This window comes from Lutjanus erythropterus, chromosome 2 (genome assembly GCF_056507025.1).
Source record: "Lutjanus erythropterus isolate fLutEry1 chromosome 2, fLutEry1.hap2, whole genome shotgun sequence".
Lineage (NCBI taxonomy): Eukaryota > Metazoa > Chordata > Actinopteri > Lutjaniformes > Lutjanidae > Lutjanus > Lutjanus erythropterus.
In genome coordinates this window covers 44284079-44305541 of record NC_139318.1, presented here as the reverse complement: position 1 = coordinate 44305541, position 21463 = coordinate 44284079, and the positions used below count along the sequence as shown (strand labels likewise).

General features: G+C 39.9%; 1 protein-coding gene across 1 annotated transcript in view; it reads left to right on the top strand.

The window, feature by feature from the left end:
* The window catches only part of ptprt (protein tyrosine phosphatase receptor type T), a 485707-nt gene that overhangs the window by 223087 nt on the left and 241157 nt on the right, over positions 1–21463 (top strand). The window contains exon 11 of the mRNA XM_084740791.1: positions 7874–7983. Coding sequence (XP_084596917.1) covers positions 7874–7983 — 110 coding nt within the window. The remainder of the gene's footprint in view (positions 1–7873; positions 7984–21463) is intronic.

The following is a 21463-nucleotide window of genomic DNA, read 5'->3' as shown; positions in this document are numbered from 1 at the left end:
TGATTTTTTCTCGTCTTTTTTTACCAGACAGGATCTAATTAGATGATGTTATGATGTTAGCAGCTTCACAAGTAAACTCAGTTGAAAACCATGAACCTCGCAGGCTAAAACAGAGACATGCTTAAAAGATTTAATATTTTAAATCTTCTTTTAAGTCACCACACACGCAGATGATGTCTTGGTGATCATATCTTTTGGAATGATCAGCAAAACATCACTTAACGTTTTCCATCTGCAGATGTTCTTGCCCTTTATATAATATCAGATGACATAGATCAGATTATAATGAAGTTACCTGAAACATGGTTGTTTTTGTACAGACAGTAAAGGAAGGACAAAGCGCCGGAGTTTGACGACCTAGGAATGTTTTTTTTGTTTTGTTTTTTTGTATAAAACCTGTCTAAAAGACATAAAAATGCTATATTCAATTTCACATGTCAATCTGACATCTCACTATTACTGGAGGCCACAAAAAGAAAAACATGTTTTTGCTGAAGAGCTGAAGGTACAAACAAATCTGTTTTGCTAAGTTAAATGCAAGAAAAGTTCACTATAGTAGCTAATGATAACTGTCACAAACTGCAGTGCATATTTAAAGAAGTTCTGCACCTTCTTCTCAATCAGTTTTGACTCTTCACACTCTCTGTCATGCAGAAACTGAGTGCAAACTTGCTGAAACCAAGTCTAACCAAGCTGCTGCTGCTGCGAAGAAATGTTTATTTCCATCTCAATTACATGTACTGCAAATAATACCCAACACCACTAATAAGCACTGTTTTTTTTTATTTGCTTTTGCTTGCAAGTAACCGCTATAAGCTTTAAACACTAACAAACAATAAAAGTCAAAATTTCCATATAAACAACCAGGTCTGTTGCTTATTATAATAAGAACATGGATTTGGGCCGATAGAGAGAGAGCCAAAGAAATGAAAGCCAGACAGGATTCGCACAGCTTCATTTCATGCCAGTAAAGACAATTTGAATTTAAGTAAGGATTGCAAGAGAGAAAGAGGAGTTCAGAGACAGAAAAATAGGAGAGAATGACATAGAGAGGAAGAGGGAGAGTGCTGGCTTAATAAAGCAGGCCGTTCATTGTGCAGCACGGTGGAAGTTAATCAAGTTATGATTAATGTGTTACAGCTGCCGTTATCTTTTCAATGAAGCCTGTTTTCTTCTGTCTAAGCCCCCAAGGTGCACAGGAACACACACACACACACACACACACACACACACACTGGCAGCAGATACACAGGTATGATGCATGAGTCATGATGCACACAGTTCGTACATGCTGGAAAGCAGCACGCACATCTCAGGGTACACACTGTGAGTCATAGAAAGCTCCCACATGCATCTACACACACACACATACACACAACCTCACACACAAAGACACCACCCAGATATCCAGGTAGACACTGTGCATCATAAAAGATGAGACTACAGACACACACACACACACAGACACACACTAGTGAGTGATAAGGTGCTGAATAAAAATGGCGGCATCTAATTGCGTTTCTTTGTTAGGGTAATTTGATATGCTCCACAGGCTGGGGCCTTAATCAACACCTTAGAATTACTAATCAAAATATTCTTCTGTCAGACTTCTCTGACAGTCGACTAGTGTGTGTGTGTGTGTGTGTGTGTGTGTGTGTGTGTGTGTGTGTGTGTGTGGATGAGTTCATGTTTGTGTTTGTATGTGTGCGTATCTCCATAGACTTGAACAATGGTTCATGTGGGGATTCTGACCCTTGACTTTTGGGATCAAGGGTGTTTTCTATAATTTCCAAGTGTGTGTTTCTGTGTCAGTTCTCACACATTTATATATAAACACATGAATTATATGACACACAAAAAACCCATCTCACCTGACAGGTAACATCCTGTAAAAATGTGCCGTTGCCAAGCTTCTTGTGGGTCTGAGTGTCATTATTATTTAGTAAAACAAAATGTAACCTTCCAAATGCCGCTAGAGATTACTTCAACAGCATAACATCTGCCATGGTTGCATAATACTCTAAATTTGATTTAAATTTAAGTTATGAAGAAGTTCTCAGTCTGCATCTGGAGACCATCTCAGACTTAGACTAAATGCTGATTTTTGTAGAAAGTGTAAATTCCTGGGAACACTGAAGCTTCATTTGAATTCATTGTCACTTTAGTGCCATCTGTTGGAAGAATTCAATCAAATTTTGCCAAACTGCTCAAAATTTTCCTGTGCGCCTCATCGTATTATGGTTGTAAATGCAGAATGCATTCAAGGTAGATTTAAAAAAAGGTAAAGGTCAAGTTTATTGTGATATATACAGCCAAACAGAGTCAGATCCAACTCCATTTCTAAGCCAGCCTTGGTCAGAGTTACTGATGAGAGAATTATTAGACAACCAGGAGAAACCAATGCAGGCATGGGGTGAACATTCAGACTCTTCATAGAAAGGTTGCATCTATTCGAACCCAGAACTCCCCCGCTGTAATCTTTGTGAAAAAAGATGCTTTAAAAGTCCAAGAGAACATGCTTATAAGCCTCACAGTTGGGTGTTAGAAGTTTTACTGCATATATTCTAACAGAAAAAATTACCTGACCTTTTTCAGAAGGAAAAAAAATGCAACAAAACTAGAAGAGGTCGCTCAGTAGAGTGCAGATCTCCTCCAGGCAACCTGCAAAAAATATCCCCCTTGAATTCACCAACAGTTTAATTAGTAACTGTAGTTACTGTAAAGTATTACGATTTGTTTTGCAGTTTCATTAACTGTAACTAGTTACATGTAAGTAGATACTCTTCAACACTGTTAGTATCCTGTTAGATGTTTGTGCCGTAATAAGCTAAATAAAAACGTGTTTTGTGAGGTCACAGAGTCCAAAATGTAAGCAGTTCATCCTTGAGTCCAAGTGGACGGTTGTAGAAGATTTGAAGAAATTCCCTCCAAGCCTTCCTCCGATATCACGGTGACAAGAGCGGGACGGACCTGAGGACATTGTGACCTTTTGACCACTAAATTCTAATCAGCTCTTCCTTGAGTCCAAGTGAACATTTGTGTCAAGTTTGAAGAAAATCCCTCAAAGCGTTCTTGAGATATAACACGGATAAGAATGGGATGATCCCTAAACACAAAACCACAGCTTTAAAGATTTTTCAAGGCTTTTTACACTCGGCAGAGATGATAAACATCTTCTGCAAGGAAAAAAAAGACTGATATGATGGTTTAGATTACACTCAGACACAAATATGACAATAGGCAAGTGATCATATGAAATATCAGTGATCAGTTTGTTTGTTTTTTTTAAGATAGGTAGTGATTTGTAAGTAACAATGCACTTTTCCAATGAAAGCTTGTGTTCTGCCATGTGTGTCTGACTCTTATGTCATGCCATACCACAGTTTCACTGCTTGAAAAATAGCAGGAGGGCTTTGAAACTCCCCACACCGGAGGTTGTCTTAAAACACCTGACTCGGTGAAGAAAGGTGGATAATGGCACCTCAATTCTCTGGTGTAAAAGGAAATGTCGTGGTGCATCTGTCTTTTTTTTTTTTTTGTTAGATTCAATTTGTGGCTGTAAACGGCTGAACGTTCAGGGTGTTTTTGAAAAGCTTTTTTCACTTGATGCGCATCAGACAAAGAGCAATAAAAAGCTTCCTGCCATTGTCAGAAACATCTCCGCGTTGCATCGCACGCATTTAGTGGACACACTCATCCCTGATGACTTCCAATGAGAGCGGCAGCAGAATGAGCTTAACTTCCTCCATCAGCAACATTATGCACAGCCAATAGAAAAATAGATAAAAGGTCAGAGATCAAAATATGGTAGAAAACATTCCTGCGAGTGTCGAGTAATCATGAAGAAAAAGAGGAAAGTGAGGAACAAAAATAAGAAGCGAGAGGGAGAAGCAGAAACACACACACATGCATTTTAACACATTGCAGTCAGTTGTCCCTCCCGGCACTGTCTGTCTCCTTCTCCTTAACATTTAGAACAATTCACACTCCTCAGTGTGTGCGCATGTGTGTGTGTGCACACAAGCTCTATTGTGTTCTAGTGCTGGGTGTGCGTCTGTGCAGGTGCCAGTGTGTAGCTATTTTCGTGTGTAACTTTGTGTGTTTGACAGCTTCACTCCCTGACAAGGTGTCTGACACCTCTTCTCTGTCTGTATGCCTTCATAAAGACGTGTGAAAGCTTGTCACTTCCTGAAAAAACACACACACAAAAAAAAACACTCTTGTTACTAGGTAGATTTTACTATAATAAGTCAGTTGTCTGCAGCAGTAAAGCTGTCTGACCCCGGTTGCGTGGATGACAGGAGAGATGTGCGGTGTGCTGTCACTGGTCAGTCTGACCGGACAGGCAGGTACATTTCCTCAGGTTAGCCTGCCAGAGACTTTCTAAGTGATGTCCTCTGGATGCTGTGCACTAAATATCTACTAACATGAGCAACTGCAGTGCTTTCCATCAGGTTTTGGACAGTGACACTTTCCTTTCTGTTCTTGTTTACTCCAACACGTTAGATTTTAAATATAACATGAGTATTGGGTAAAGTGCTGACTTCCAGTTTTTATACAGCCACACTATACAGTTTCATAAAGTATGTGCTATAGTCCTTCCCAAGTTTAGGGGATAAAACTTTGGCCATAATTTGCTGCAAAATGTGCTTCCAGCAAGTTTTCTTCATTCACATCAGGACTAGCAACTGTTGATTGCAGGTGAACTTTGGTGCATTGGAGTCTCTTACCAAATAATCCATGACAGTAAAGCAGGTCATCACGAGGCTGAGGAATCAGAATAAATTATAACCTCTTGACATGTACATGAGAGCCATGTCAGTTACCGAACCTCAGTCCAAGTGATAACGTGTTTCAATGCTGAAGACCAATGAAGACGGCTGCGTTACAAACATGTTTTCACTTCCAACTCTTCAAATACGGCGGTTTGGTCAGTGGCCTTGTGGTCTGGACGTTGATGCTGCAGTTACCCCTCGAGTTCAGGGCTCCCTGGTCAAGTTAGCAATAATAAACATGCAACATCTGGGTAGACTTCCAGAGTAAGGGCACAAAAACGACTTGGGTATAGGTTTAGGAAAAGATCATGGCTTGAGATTTAAAATCAACCACAGTCTCATCCGGTTGATTCCACAAGGAATGGCACGTGTCCGCCAAAGTTTCGATCCGTCCTGCATACGGCTGCATGCCCCACCAGCAGCGGACTATGTTCACTTGTACAGATTTAGTTGATTTGCTTTTTGTGCTTCTACCATGAATAAACTGTTTCTTTTCTGTTAGTCTTTTATGATTGCAAGTCCTTTACTTTGAAAACTGACTGGATTCTCTCCGTTTTTTTATGTGTCTCCCTTCTTGCCCACTCGATCTGCTCTGCACAGATTGACGCAGCATCACAAGTATTGAGTGAAATGGCAGCCATAACACAATACAGCTGTGCCTGGTGGAATCTGGCCATTATCTGACCTCCTCTGAGCAGCTCAACTAGGGTATTTTGGGGTTAAAGGGCTTCCTCAAGGGCACATCAGTGGTGATAATGAGAGAGAGGCAGGTCCAAATTTAGCCTGCTGGTCAGGGGAGTGAACCAACAACCCCTCTGTCACAAGCTTACTGCTCAACTCTTTAGGTCACCACTGCCTCCACGTACCTAAGTTATGTACACAAGTACATACACTGTGTTACATACTTGTTACATGCATGTTACATATGTGTTACATAAGTGTTACACAGGTAAATTGAGTCACTTATGTGAAAACAAGTCGATGATGAATATTGGGCCTGTGTTGGTTTGATGCATCCACCCATCTCACTTCCTTCAGCTGTGCCTTTTATTTTGAAAGTCTAACCTGGATAATGCATATTTATTTTTGCTAACTTGGCTGCAGAGCTCTGCATGTGCAAAACAGATGCTACAGCGGTGCCTACAGCATAAAGAGGCGCTGACCAAGCAGCTATATTTCATGCATTGGATGTGAGAAGGTGTTGGCATTACAGGCCATAAACAGGGAGGACACCGAATGGTAGACTTGTCCAATGACTTTTTTCTCTGAAACCAAAGTACTATAAAAGTATAATTCCTATAGAGCTTCTCTCATGTGGTTTTGAACAGCCTGAAATTAAACTTCAAAGTTGACACTTTAATCTCAAAGTCATTGTTTCATTTCAAGCAGTGTGCTTGATTACAGAGCCAGGATTACAGAAAAAAGAGGCGTGACTGTGCAAATACTTACAAACTGCAGTGAGCCTTTCTAAACTGGAAATCATCCAGTCGTCAGGTGAAAGTTTTCCCCTGACAGGAGACAGTTGGTCCATTGACATTGAATTAGTAATTGACTTTGTAAGCTAATAGACTTTTCATTTGAAGTATTCCATCCAAATGAGTTTGATTTGAGTGTAGGGTTCCCAGCGGTGAGTCAGAAAATGTGCCCATAGCCCAAGAAAATGACCGTGGCTGCTGTCGTTTTGTCTCAGCAGTTGTTCCATTATTCACTGTCTACAGGGCTGCTGCAAGATTTATCTCTACGTGGCATCATTACAGTCTGTCTCCCGTTCAGCTCAGGATGGCACTGGTTTAATTTCACAAATTACATCTGAGCGACACAGTATTACAGTAATACCTGAAAGTCAAAGCTCAGAGTTAAACTTAACTTGACGTGTGTTTTGAAGCATCAAAGAGATGATTATGAGCCCAGCAGAGGCTCTGATGAACCTTCCTCACTGCATTCATCAGGAAATGACATGACGTGCAAAGTAATAATCTGCAATATTTTCATGTAATTGAACAATTTATGAGCACGGCAACACCTTAACCGAAACTGTGTTCACGATAAGAGAGAAATGTACCACATTAAATTAAAAGTATCACATTAAATATTTAGTTTCTCAGCTACGTTTCTTTGTCTGGTTTCATATTTTCTGAATCAACAGTCAGCGATACTTTGTACAGTGGTTCGTTTTCATAAAGTGCCTTTCACTTCAGCTCTTGCTGTTTGTACTCATCAGCAAAACCTAATACATATCATATATAAGAGACTTCAGCCTTTCTGAATATAAGAAATATAATGAAATGCCATGTCATACTTAATTTTTGTGAATGTCCTTTATGATCAAATTTTCTGGGAGCACACAGTGGGTCTCAATCTGCCTCCCGGGGGAAAAAGCCCAGAATTAGATTTTGGGTAACTTAATATTTCTGTTGAGTTGGTTCCCAGATATTTGAAACTTTTGCTTCACTAAATAATAGAATTTAATGATGAGAAACGGAACCGAAATTTAATATGAGTAATCTTTTTCCTCTTTGCTCCTACCCCTCTCCTGCTTTTCTTTGCACTTTCTTTTAATTTTTCTCTCCCTTTAATATTTTACTTCCTAATATGTCTCACGTGCAAGCTGCTTTATTTGTATCAGAAGTAATATTTCCGGACTGGAGGATGATGCATGTCTTCCAATATGTCTTCAGCAGTGCATTTATGGATGTACTTTGCTGTGTTTCATGTTGGTTTTGCAGGAAATTTGGTGCCATTCACACATTTTACTGTATTGTTGTAAAAAAAGATTTTTAACCGAGGTCAGTAAAACAAACAAATCATTAACACTTTTTCTGAGGCTCTGCTAAAGTTACCACAAATAAATATGATTGTTGCTGGGATGTTTAGCAGCTTCTACTGGCCTCTACTCTGTTTAACACTTGCCACTAAGTTATATCTGGCTGAAAATCAGTGTGTTATCACACATCAAACTGTTATAAATTGTGCTAGAGTAAGTACAGTTGTTGCCAAGGCGTTTGTTGCATTCAGACCAGACAGTAAATATAAGAGAAGTTATTAATGTCAAAAGCATTATGAATGTTGAATGTGTTGTGTACTCTCTGTCTCTGCAGTGCCTGGCTCAGTGCCGATGGAGTCTCTGCAGAATACGCCCTATGAGGAGAAGATCTTCATGCAGTGGAAAGCTCCCAACGAGACCAACGGGGTCATCACGCTGTACGAGGTCAGTCAGTAACTCCCAACAATGCTCAGGCTCACTGGCACAGATTTACATAATCATGGGTTTGTACTGCCCAGCAGGTACACCTGTAAGATCTGCTGCAATCCAACAGCCCTCCATTAAAACTTAAAATACTCATGCAGACGTGCTAAATGAAATATGAGGTTGATGTTTGAGGCTGTAGCTTGTTATTGTTGTTGTAGTGTTATATATTGACAGACGAGTGTGACGCCCGTGTCACCGGATGACATTAATCTCTTTCAGAGGCTGTAGGCGGCTCAATTTTAAAGCTAGTATTAGCTAGCTTGTTTGGAAGTTGGCTAAATGCTGGTGATTTTCGAAGGAATGTCTTGACCTCTCACCTCAAGATATCTGAGTGAAAATGGATTCGCTGTGTACCCAAGAGTCTCCCCTTTATAGACCTTATGATAATCCAATGCAAGTTTGGGCAGAAACCATGCAGTTTTTGGAATTAAATACAAATATGTTCATTTTGCCAATTCTATTTGGCTATTTCTGCATATTGTGGTTCCTAAACAGTAATGGAATTGTATAAATTGGGTATGACTGGATGACCTGCAAACTTGGCTGCGTCTGAACCTACATCTTTCTCACTGTGATGTGAAAATACTAAATGCTGCACCACCGTGTTGCCCATAACATGAAGCTAACTTAAAATTTCCAAGTTGCAATGTTTGGTCCCATGACAGATCTTCTTTTTTCCTGGTGATTCAGCATCATTTCATTTGAAATAATGAGTTTATTGATGGTCCAGAGTGTTTGCTAAAGTTAAGTTTGAAGAAATGAACTCGATGGATATGTATGTCTTTTTATACATGATAAGAGGAGTCACAGTCTATGATAAATCATAACCAATGAAGATTGATTTCCAGTTTAGTCCCTAAACTTTTCACTATACAGTTGTTGTTTTAACTTAATGTTATAGGTTCAACATTCTATGGAATTAATTCAGAAAAACTCACATGGCAGCAAATTTATGAATAAACTTATTCACATGGTCAGTAAACATGATTTCGAGTTGTTTCTATTGAAAGACATTGTTCAAATTGTTTTTAGTGATCCCGTGATTTCAGGCTGCTGGATTTTATTGGATTGTTTGGTTGGTTAAGGATGGAGGTGAATACTTAACAGTTTGATCTTTGTTGATCGTCTGCTTATAGTGCGTCAAAGTTTACTGCCAAACACACACAACACACATAGGACCTGTTTTTTGTTTTTTTTTTTTACATGGATGTCACACTGGAGTGAAACTATAGGGTTTTGGCCGCGTGTGAAAGCAGAGGCTCGCAGGTTTGATCCCAGCTTTTATTCTGATCTCATGTCCCAGATCTCTCATTCCACCACGGCTGACCTTTCAGCAGCTTTTCACTTTATTACAACGGCAGCAGAAACTCCAGAGTCTGTCTGTCTGCAGCTACAAACCACTTAGACCTCTGTCAGCCACCACTGGGAAGAGTCAGAGATGGAGCAGCCGAACAAGCCAGACATGACAGAGGATGGAAGAGGGAAATGTGGGACACACGAGAAACGAGTGAAAAGGAGATCGTTGTATTTTTTAGAATAGGAGTATATTGATTTGCTCATAAATTTACAAGACATGATATGCATAATCAAACAAAGCCAGAGTGAAAGAGGAGCCATGAGCTCAAAGAACTTGTTGAGCATTTTTTTTTCAAGAATAATATTTAAATCGAAATCGAAATCGAAACTAAAGACAGTAGGGTAAGAGTAAAGAAGGGATCCAGTGAGAGGGAAGAAGACGGACAGAAGAAAAATCAAGAGGAACTGAGAATGGGATAGAAAGTAAGGGAGAAGTTCAGATAGTAAAGGAGTAAGACAATAGCTGTGTTCACGTCAAAGTATGTTTATGCACATTTTGAATTACTGCATTAGCAAAGCTTGAGTCACACTTTCTTAAATCCCCCAAAAAAGTTTTTTTTTTTTTTTTTTTTTTATGGTTAGTTGAGGTTTTTGCCTTTTTTGAAAACTTTTTAAGAGTCAAAGAGTTAATGTGCTTAATGGAACATGGAAACATCTTTTCAGTATAAGTTTAAGACATTTAATTCACATGAGCGATCAGCTGCTTTCACTCCAAGAGAAGAAGAAGAAGCTGTTTCTGCTTATTTAAGGGGTGATCTAGATGCATTGGCTTCACTTTTGGGCAGCTGTCACATCGTCTGTTTCTATAAACAGTCTCTGACTGAAACATGATGTCCTGTAGACCTTACACGCTGGCGTTCGATTACTTTCAGCTGTTTTATGTCTCTGCCCAATTTGCTGTCAGTTTGTCGGGACAATATAATGGTTTTCACAAAAGTGAATGTTTATTTGAAACGACTGAAACTTTTTTCAGCATCTGAGTCATTATATTTCTGTACCACAGCAGCTTTACTGAGAAATGTCATAGAGGGCAACACATCACAGCACTTTAAAGAAAAAGAAGTAGCAACTTGATTGGTATAATGAAGATGCATCAGTTTGATCTGGAACAATCTGGAACATAAGGTGCAGAAACAGTGGATTTGATTGTCGGGTTTAATAATACATCACTGCCAGGTCATATTGGTATCAAATATGAGTTATAACCAAGAATAGATGTGAACACTCATATGAAATTAGATATGAGCAGCAGTTCAAAGGTGGGTGTATATTTCTTGTGGAAGGAGAAAGAGAAAAGTAGGGCTTGGAAATGAAGAGAAAGTGGAAGAGCGACTTATCCCCTGACAGCCCTTGAGACAATGTTTGGGAGTGAGTGAGATAGAGAGACAGATTGAGAGACGTGGGTGTACGCTTCTGTGTGTGTGTGTGTGTGTGTGTGTGTGTGTGTGTGTGTGTGTGTGTGTGTGTTTGTGTGTGTGCGCGCGTGTGCATGCGTGTGTGTGTGTGTGTGGTCATAGATGGTTTATTCGGGTTGAAGTTGAGTTGAGCCCTCTATCTAATGAATTATTGACCCGTTCTCTGTCTCCTGTCTGCCTCTTATATCACTGCATCAAGGAGCTACCTCACACCAAGACCTGGCAGGGCTATTAGTGTGTGTGTGTGTGTGTGTGTGTGTGTGTGTGTGTGTGTGTGTGTGTGTGTGTGTGTGTGTGTGTGTGAGAGAGAGAGAGAGAGAGAGAGAGAGAGAGAGAGAGAGAAGAGTACCAAGCAAAAGAATGTGAGTTCCTGAATAAGTTGGTGAGTTTTTCAGGGAGTATGTGAGAGAGAAAGTGAGTTAGCAAGTTAGTAAGTGATGAAAGTGTGTGAGGAGTTAGTGAAGTAGTCAGCGATAAAGTGTGTTGGTGAATGTGTGTGTATCAGAGGGAAAACGTGTGAACTAGGGAGTGTGTGTGTGTGGAGAAAATGTGTCAGAAAGTGATATAAATGAGTGTGTGAATGTGTGTGTTTGAAAAATCTGTGTGTGTCTGTATTGTATATAAATTGTACTTTTCCTATGTGTCATGAGAGGGAATAAGAATCTCCACTTTCTCTGAGTTGGAAAATGTTTCTTCCAAGTATGAAACATGCATTGCCGGTTTCGTGTTTAAGCTGATAGACAGATCTAAACTCTCGCTGTCTGCTGATGTCAGGAGCATACTTAAAACTCACTTTGTGTATCTTGACACACTGATTACGCACTGCCAAATTATGTCACATTTTATTTGTAATGTGACACATTTGCTTCTGGGCCATGGCCTGAAGATAATGTTTATTTTCCTCATGATTAATTGTAAAATCTATAAAATGATAAAACAAAAAAAAAAAAAAAAAAAAAAAAAAAGGCCTGCAAGATCCCAGAGCATAGGATTCTTAAATTGCGTGTTTTGGTTTTATTGAAAGTGTTTTAATTTACAGTGACCTCAAGGTGGAAGTGGTGAATGTTGCCATTTTTGTTTGATAAATACCTTAGATTACTGACTTTTTATGTTAGCTTTTGTAAATTTTTTGTCAAACAAGTAAAGGCTACAACATGCTTCTCTGTCTGCATATAAGTGAACATGCAGCAGTATCATTTGGAGGCATTTCAGTGAGTTTTCTAGGGTTTTCCCCTGAAAGTCAAACATTTTAATCATCAGTTGGAGACCCCTCAGTCGACTGAGATTCTTCCAGCTGAGCAGTCATTTTTTGTTCATTATCAGTATGCATTAAAATAACAGCATTAAACCAATAGAAGCTTACAAAAATGCACAGGGATAATATTTCAATATGGGATAATCAATTAATGGAGTCATAAATATGTTTTTCTATTAGCTGGCACACTTAAACCTCTTGCTTCTTAGTTGTGTCATTGTACACACAAGAATGCAACTGCATTGCAGGCTGTAAACTTTCCACAAAAATGCACTGTCAGTCACCACAGTGTGTGCAGGGCAGGTGATGCGCTGTGCTGCATGCGCTGCAGTTAGCTGGGATTTTGTAACTCCTGTTGAACAGCTAAATCTCAGTCAGTACGAAAGCGAACAAGCTAGCAGCTGTTTCTTTTTCGTTTGCGCAGATTCAGCCATTTTTATACCAGGGTTTTGCCTCCCCATGTGGAAATGAGCCACCAAAAAGAGTTCCCCCGACACTATTTTGCAGGGCCACCATCGCTGCGTCCTTGGCTTTGTGCCTCCAAGAACATTGTGATTGGTTTAATGAAATAAAAACCAGCCAGAACATCTTTTTTATCTATAGCAGACTGATAATGCCAAACCTTTCTCCAGCGCTGGGCAGAGGAGGTCTGGCAATGCAAGACTGTTTGGATGAGGCCTATTCAATATAGACATATAAAGAGCCAGATCTGCAGCGCACTTCTTTTCCTTCATTTCTATGTAATGTTTAATGTGTAAAACATTCCACCTGTTTTTCCTCTTAACTGGTTTTCACAATTGGAAAAGAAACATTATGTACCAAAGCACAGAAAAAATCAATGCATCTTTGTAATTCTTGATAAGAAGTAGCTTGTTCTTTTAATAAACAGTGTTGTGGTTAACATCTTTTTTATTCAGTCTGACTTTCCAAAATGTCCTCTTCTTAAACAGCCTTGTTTTGTTTTTTTGTTTTTGTGCTTAACAACAAAGACGCTAAGACATAAGTAAATTAAGACGTGTAAACACCCACAACATAAACTTAGAACCTTAGCAGGTTATTTCAATAAAACCTCTTTTATACACCTACATTTTTTCATTTTTATAAATGATCAAAGGGTCAGTTTAGATGGTGGCTGATTTCATCCAACATGCTTCTTGGTTAAATATGTTTCACAAATTCAAATAGCAGCTGTTTTTTGCTTATCTTAGAATGTCACACATCTTGTAATATAAGCATATCTTATTTTTGCAGTATCTTCCTACAATATAATTGCTTCCATTTCCTCTCAAGTCGTTTCAACCTCTTAATATCACTCTCCAGTCTCTCCTCTCATTCTGCGCAGTACAAAGACCACTCAGAACCATCTCTGAGACCTCCATTAGACCTCGACCCAGAGCTTGAAACACACTCTCCACAGTCTATAAACCTCTTGGGACCATCGTCAATTTCGCCTTGTTTTGTGTCGGTTTCATTAATGCGAATCTAAGCTCCCTGCCCTCTCTGCCCGGCGGAGGCGGCACGACTCAGCATCATCTGTTAAACATATCAGAGCCTCGGCACAATGCGCTGCTATTAGAGATAATTACTATAATTGCAGCTATTGACAGGATTAAAGGCATCATCTGCAACATCTAAAGGGCCTCTTGTTGTGTCCTATCCTGCTCTGTTGTCTCTTGTGTTTTCTTTTTTCCCCCCCTATCTGTTTCCCTCGCTTTTCAGGATGGAAACCAGATGAATTACACCTAGGACAATGAGAAGGAGGGGGAAGGAAGCGGGTGGGTGAGATAGATGGGTGGAGGTGGAGAATTGTGAGGAGAGATAAGGAGAATGAGAAGAACGAAGCAAGAACTGGGAGAGGAGATAAAACGTATCGAGCGAGCGAGTGGAGATGTGTCCGAAAGAAGAAGTATTCATCATATGGTGTGATTACATGGATTAATTCAGTGTGCAAATATGATCACTTCATCTCTCGCATCCATTACTATAATTGCGGCTAATTACAGGATTAAAGGAAACATCTGGGTGAGATCTAAAGGGGCCGAGGGCCCCCTGCTCTCTCCCTCTTGTCCTATTCATCTGAGAGGGGATAAATGATGTCTGGGGAAAATGTGATGGAGGGAGGAAGTGGATGAAGGTGAGACGGGTGAGATGAGAGGAAAACACAGATGATGATTTTTGCAACAAAAATCTTGAGGAACAAAACTCTCGGTCTCTCTTTTTCGTGTATCGAGGAGAGAAGTGATGTGATTGAAAGACAGCGTTTTTTTGTCCTCAAATCTGTGGCAATTCAGCCATTTTGATTCATGTGACAAAATCCAAACAAACAAAAAGAAACAACAAGAGAAAACATTACAATAGAAGAATTATGCACCTGACATGTATTGGTTGTTGTCTAGCAAATATAGACAGTCTAGTCTGTAGAACATGAATTCATCAAGCACTGCAATCTCTTGTAATTCCCCATTTTGTATTTAAACTTTAATGGTCCATGAAACAGCTAGCGAAGTGCTTATTGCTTACACGTATGTGTCATCTGTAAAAACAAAAAAAAGGCAGCTAGGGACAGACTTTGTAGTTTATAGTAGCCAAGAGGGTTTAATGTGCGTCACAACCTGCTGTCACAGAGTATAAAAGGCTCCAAGACCAACAGAGGCCAGTTTTATGACAGGGAATACGCTACAGCACTTAGACGGTCTTGCCGAGGCTGCTGAGGGCTGAGTAACAGTTAACAGAGCTAACACAGTTAGTAGTTAGCTACTTCCTGCAACAACTAAAGCTATCTTTCTATCAGGGAGCTCTGTTAACCACCTTATTATTAGATTTCCTGTTGGTCTCAGAGGTTGTGTTCATTCTGGTGACTGGTCATATTCACTGGGAGGCTAATGAACCTGGTTAGATTGCCCGCTAATAGTAGCTAAGAGTTACGGTTAGCTATTTTAGCAGCAAGTAAGCTGCTATAGCTATCTGTCCATCAGGAAACTCTGTAGGTAATCAAAGAGAATTGAAGCTGAGCGGCTGGGGGACATCAGAGGGGAAAACAGAAAATATTTTCTCTATAAAATATGATCCAGTTTCCTCCAAATCACTGAATAATATTATAATTTTGTGTTTTTGTGCAGTGACGCACATCGCCCAGAAACACTGGATGATTTCCCCGTCAACTCTGTTGCCCACTAACAGCAGCTAACAGTTACAGTTAGCTTCTTTAGCAACAGGTGGGCTAAAGCCATATAATCCAAAGCGAAGCAGCTGGAGGACATCAGAGGGGTAACTAGAAAATATTTTCTCCATAAAATATGATACAGTTTCCCCCAAATCATTGAATAAAGTTAGAATTTTGTGCTTTTGTACAGTGAGGCCCATTCCCAAGAAAGACTCTTGGACATCCCAGACTGCAGGATGGATCAGACAACATTTAAGATATCATTAGAAATATTCAAGAATATCTATAAACATTTTTTTGTCATTGTTGGACAGATACTGGCATACAGGTGACATATAGCCAAATACATATGTGATAAAAACAATTTAACATTGATTTTGACTTCATGGGAATTTTAAGGTAGAAACTGGAAATTTTAAAGTACACTTTAAGTACCAGAAACAGATCAGACTAATGTAGTGCAAGGTTTTACTGTGATCTGCTTAAATTGGCACGGTGCACTTAATTGCCACTCAATCTAATCAGTATGTCCTTCTTAGCTGACATTTAGCCCCAGTCAGAGAAGACCTTTCCGTCAGCCACCACACAATTGCTGACAAATGAGTCTCTCCCACACCCTCCATTTTGGGCGGTCACTGCCAATCAGGTGGAGAATTTGTCATGTTGTAAACTTGTAATCCAAAATAATGAATGCGGCTGGTGAAGCTGGGATGAACCGGACATCACGGCGCGTGGACAAAGTAGTTCATTTCAAGTCTTTCCTTTTCGGGACAGAGTAGATTAGGTCCAATTTGATGCAGGATTTTCACTCTGATCTTTTTAAACTGGCATGGTGCTGTTTAATTAGCCTCCAAGCTGGTCAGTCAAACTGGTAGATGGGATTTAGCTATAGGGATTTGCAATATTGCATTTCCATATCTTCAATTTGTGCTATGGGTGTTTCAAAGAGACATACAGTATGTGTCTAATGATTGAATACAAAAGTACTGAGGTCTTGTAGAAAGATTTAAATTTGTAACATCAAGTAGTTTTCTATAATAATCTGTCAAAATTAAATAGGTTTCCTTCTGATGAAAGATCCATCATTTGCATGTTTTATAACACGAGCTGTTTAAAACCTTCAAAAAGCTGGATGTATAACTGACAGCTTTCATGGTAATTGGTTTAAATGACTCTGCGTTCTCTCCCATGTGAGACTCCCTGCAACTCTACCTGCCCTCCCTGACCCCCTCAGATAATCCACAGATATCGACCGTTACTGAACTGCAAGCAGACAAGCAGTCAAACACACACGTGCGCACACACGGATCGTGACCTTGTCAATCCCTTCTTTGATTGCCTCGTCAAACCATCCGTGCATTACAGGTCCTCTGGCCTCCCTGCTGGTCTCTGCGGACTTATTCCTGAACCCCTGCTAGTTTAACAGATGCTGGTGCTAACATTGATTAGAATAAAGCAGAAGAGCAAATCATGACATCACGGTTTTGTTGATTTGGTTTGACTGACCGATACGTTAATAATTTTCATGTTGCAATGAACTTCTGCTCTGTTTGTGGACAACATTAATTTTCTTGGTGTTGTGTGAATAATGGAGTTTATATTGGAATAAGCTTGTGCAGTGAAGTCTCTGGACACCAAAATCCCCCACAATAAAAGATTTTTATTGACAAAAAACATAATCTCCTCCTAATTTAAAGCTGCTAAACATATGGTGTGAAGGCATTCTGGCTGAAGTACTCCATGTTCATAAAAATAACTTATCTTAATCATAGTTTAGTAAGCTTGATAGCAAAATCAGTACCCCAACAACCCTAAAATAAATTAATCTGACTCAGTAATAACTTATAAAAACTATCTGGCTATATTTAAATAGGCTTATTTTAGCTATGGCCACTTGGAAGTGACACTAAGGATAATTAAGACATGGCTTATTTCTTACATGTTTAGTTGCGCACCATTCGCTTGAATTACAACAGGTTCACACATATGACAAACTCAGTTACAGGGAAGTGCCTGAGGTGGATGTCTGGTGGTGTGGTCTGTGTCCTGTCTCATACCAAAGGTCGTTGTGGTTCATCCATTAAGGTGATCTTCCTCCGACCTTTGCTGAGTAGTTTTTGTCTCGCAAATGTAACCAAACCTTAAATACAGAAGTGTCCAATCAGCAAGTTATTTTAAGACGGGACTGATAAATGACCTGTTTTGTCATCCAAGTCTTTAAGGCTCTCAAGCTGCTCCGCTGCAAAACTACAAGAATGTTTTGCTGACAAATCTTTAAGCTTTTTAATCCAACACACTAAAGGGATAGGCTACTAGTACAGTATGTAGTTATTCTGGTCTGGTGTTGTGTGTGAATAACTTTACTCTCCAGTTCCTCTCTCCCCAAGTAAGGCCTTTAATCAATCACAAAAATCAATACTGGCAACCAGTCTGGCATTTATTTTAGTGAGTTACTCTGTTTCCAAGCTGTTGATTTCTGTAGAAACTGCAGACATATAGTTGTTACATTCTCTTCCCTTATCGCTGGTTTCTGAACAAAGGGATGATTGATTCTCATTAGGAGAGCAGCAGTTGCCTGAGGGGATCTCACCATCGATTGTGTTTACTGTTTACTGAGCGATAGTGGCGCTGCAGCTCGCCTCGGTGGAAAACAAGAAGTTAAAGACGCCTCAAAAAATCCAACAGGGCGTGCGGCGACTCAAAGATGGCAAGACAGAGGTCATCAGAGTTCCATGCAAACTGGAGCAGCTGAAGTTTAACTCAGGAAAATCAATGTTTTCATGAGAAAAATGGGATGGTTTCAAAAATACCCAGAATTTTAGGTTTTAGCACATAAAATAATGTGGAATAAAGGTGCAGATCCAGAGGAAATGCTCTCTGGATCCTGGTGGAACCTTCTATAAAGTTTCTTAGAACCCTTCCAGAGAAGGAGTCCAACGTAAAAAAAACTGTGAAAGGTTTCACGCAGAACCCCAGTGAAACATTCTATCAAGAACTCTGCTATGGTGTAATGCTTCCATTCAGAACCCTGTCTGGGAGTTTTATCCAGAACCTTTCCTAACCTAATGGTGCTAACAAGAACCCACCCAAGGGTACTACTGAGAGCCCTTTATATGTTACAATGGTTTCATCTAGAACCCACTCAGTGGGTTCCGCTGACAGCCCTTTTATATTCCAAGAGTTTAATATTTAACACACTTGGGGTTCCACTGAGAACCCTTTTATATTCCAAGGTTTTTATCTAGAACCCACCGAGAGGTTTCAGAACCTTTATGTATTCGAAAGGATAAATCTAGAGCACACTCAGGGGTTTTTATATCCTAAGATTTTTATCTGGAACCCACCCAGACAGTTCAACCAAGAGCCCTTTTATATTCTAAGGGCCATGTCTAGAACCCATTGGAACCTTTTTATATTCCAAAGGTTGTATCTAGAGCACCCTCAGGGGTTCAATCGAGAACCCTTTTATATTCTGAGCATTTTATCTAGAACCCACTCAGAGGTTTTTACTGAGAGCTTTTTTATATCCCAAAGGTTTTCTCTAGAACCCATCCAGGGGGTTCTTCTAAGAACCCTTTTGTATTATGATACAACCCAGACAAAAAAGGTCATTAAGGATCTCAACAATCCTTGAAGAACTCTTTCTTCCAGAAAGGGTTCTCTGGATTACAAATGAGCCCTTTCTTTTCAAAAAAGGGGGTTTCACATGCAAACGATTCTGAGTAGAACCTCAGCCTTTCAAGAAGAACCCTTTTGGAACTCTTATTACTTTAATGTGCATTTGTAAGACAACATTATTATGGCGATGACAACATCGGATATTCACTGATTTTGAAGTAATGAAGCTATAAATGACCAATTTGTAATTTTTCCAAAAGAATAAATTGCAATTATAGTTACGTTGTAATGAAAATAAGCATTTTGGTTGTTTATTTAACTGATGATTAGTAACATTATTGGCCCATTTTACTCACATAAAGAAACCTTTTACAGAATAAGTCATGAATAAATCAGTTTTAGGCATTGTCAAGTGTCAGTGAGTGTACTTAATACCCTGCCAACCAGTCGTGGAGTTTTCCCGTTTTCTCCGTCTCAACGGGTCAGCCGGCCCCTTTGTTTACATGTGGATCACGAATGGGCCTTTAACAAAGACAACTAGAGCGCTCCGCTGTGAAAACTGTTTACTGACGAGTATCTTGTTTGTGGATTTGACCTCAGCTGGTGTCTAAAGCCACACTCAAAGCTTAACACCGTCTCTTACTGGAAGTTCGCTTTGAGTCTGAGACACGCACACTAGCAAACACTCAGACTGCTGATTAAGATCGGCAAGAGAAGATCTCCGCAGAGCACTGCCCCAGAGAAGTGTGTGTGTGTGTGTGTGTGTGTGTGTGTGTGCGCGTGTGCGTGTGGATGAGCAGCAGATGAAAAGACAGTCCACACACACATGCATAGAGGCTGCATTGCTTTCTTGTTTCAACAAGATCTAACGGAGAAAGAACTGAAGAACTACAGAAACAAAGTATTAAAGAAATAAAAAATATTGATCCGGTCAAGCATCTGATCCACATAGAAATATTTGCCAAATTTAAAACTTAGAAACAAAAGTGTTGACAGAGTAGAAACCCTGATACTAACTTCATCCATAACTTTAATCCTGTATGCTTGGAAAGAGACACTGAAAAGACACTTCAATGTCTTTTTCCTCTTTTCTTCCGTGTTGTTTTTCATTTTTGTCAATAATGGACTATATTTAGTGTGGCTTTCAAGTCCTTGAGCTGCTGACCCCATTTACTCCGTCACACGGCCTGTCTGGCCTGCAGGGAAATGGCCCAGTATCACTTACACCTGTGTGTGTCTGTGTGTACTGGTGTATAGTAATGTAGCTCCTTTGCGTAGCTTAAATATTTATTGCAGAAGTGCAGAATTTCAGTTTTCCATGTCACACTGCAACTGTGGTTTCCAGATTTACTTCTTCCACAAGAGTCAGGATCCTTAAATCAGTGCTCTGCAAATCATTTAAGTGGTCACAGAAGCCTTTGTCAATAAACTAAGGTGAAAACTAATCCATTTTGGAGAGCTTGAACTGGTCAGAACGCCTTTCCCTCATGAAACCGCTGTTAGACAAGCCAAACATCATGGTCTACAAACCAACCAAACCCCATAGACAAAATCATTTTACGTTGCAGAACGGTTGCTGGTCTACCGCTGCCTTGATCTGCGTTTGTCTGCATTATTGTGTGACTTGCAAGGTGTTTTAAAAGGATAGTTCAGATTCACTGAAGTCACACAATTACAGATTACAGATTTTGTCCATAGAGTTTGGTTGGTTTGTAGCTTACAAACTGCTTGTCTTACATACCGGTGATTTCCCATCAGAAAAGGTAAAATTCTAACATTTAACAATTTGTTACAATATGATATGACAGCATTCATCAGTTGTTGTTTCTTTTAAAACAATAAACAAAACTCAGTCACAAAATATACAGTATAGAAATAACAAAGTACACAATAAATAAATGAACAGCAATTAGCTTAAAACGCTTCTGAACCCCCGTGAAGTAGGTCTGTCTGCCAGTCAAAGAGAAGAAGATTATACACCTAGACATACACACATACACACACGCACAGACACACAGACACACACACACACGCACACACGCACACACACAGACACACACGCACACGGGGGTAATAGTCAGAGAGGATTATCCATCAAGACCCCCACCCCTGCCCTCTGTGTCTCTTACACACACACACACACACACACACACACACACACACACACACACACACACACACACACACACACACACAGGATTATGTGCCAGGTTCTAATCTCTCAAGCACTATAACTTCCTGCCTCATAGCCAATCAGGGCCTTGCTCCTGTCTTTCGAGCCAATCGCATGTCCCCTCAGTGCCCCACAAGCCAAAATACTACAAACCAGCTTCTCAGCAGGCAGTTACGCCTCCCCAGACATCTTTACCTGTCAGATCTTCATTTTCATTTCCTAATATTTTCATTTCTCTGTTATTACCCCGGCGCTGAGGCCAGGTCTACCTCTGCTGTGTTTATTTCTTTGTCCCTCTCCTTTATGGACCCGGCCAGCTTTTCTTCTGTCGAGCTCATTCTTAATGTATTTTTTTATATTTTATATTTTCACTTTACAAATTCACTTTGGAAAGAGGGCAGCATTTAAGCTACATAAACATTAAATGTCTACTTCTCTGTCTAATACAGGGGCCTCAA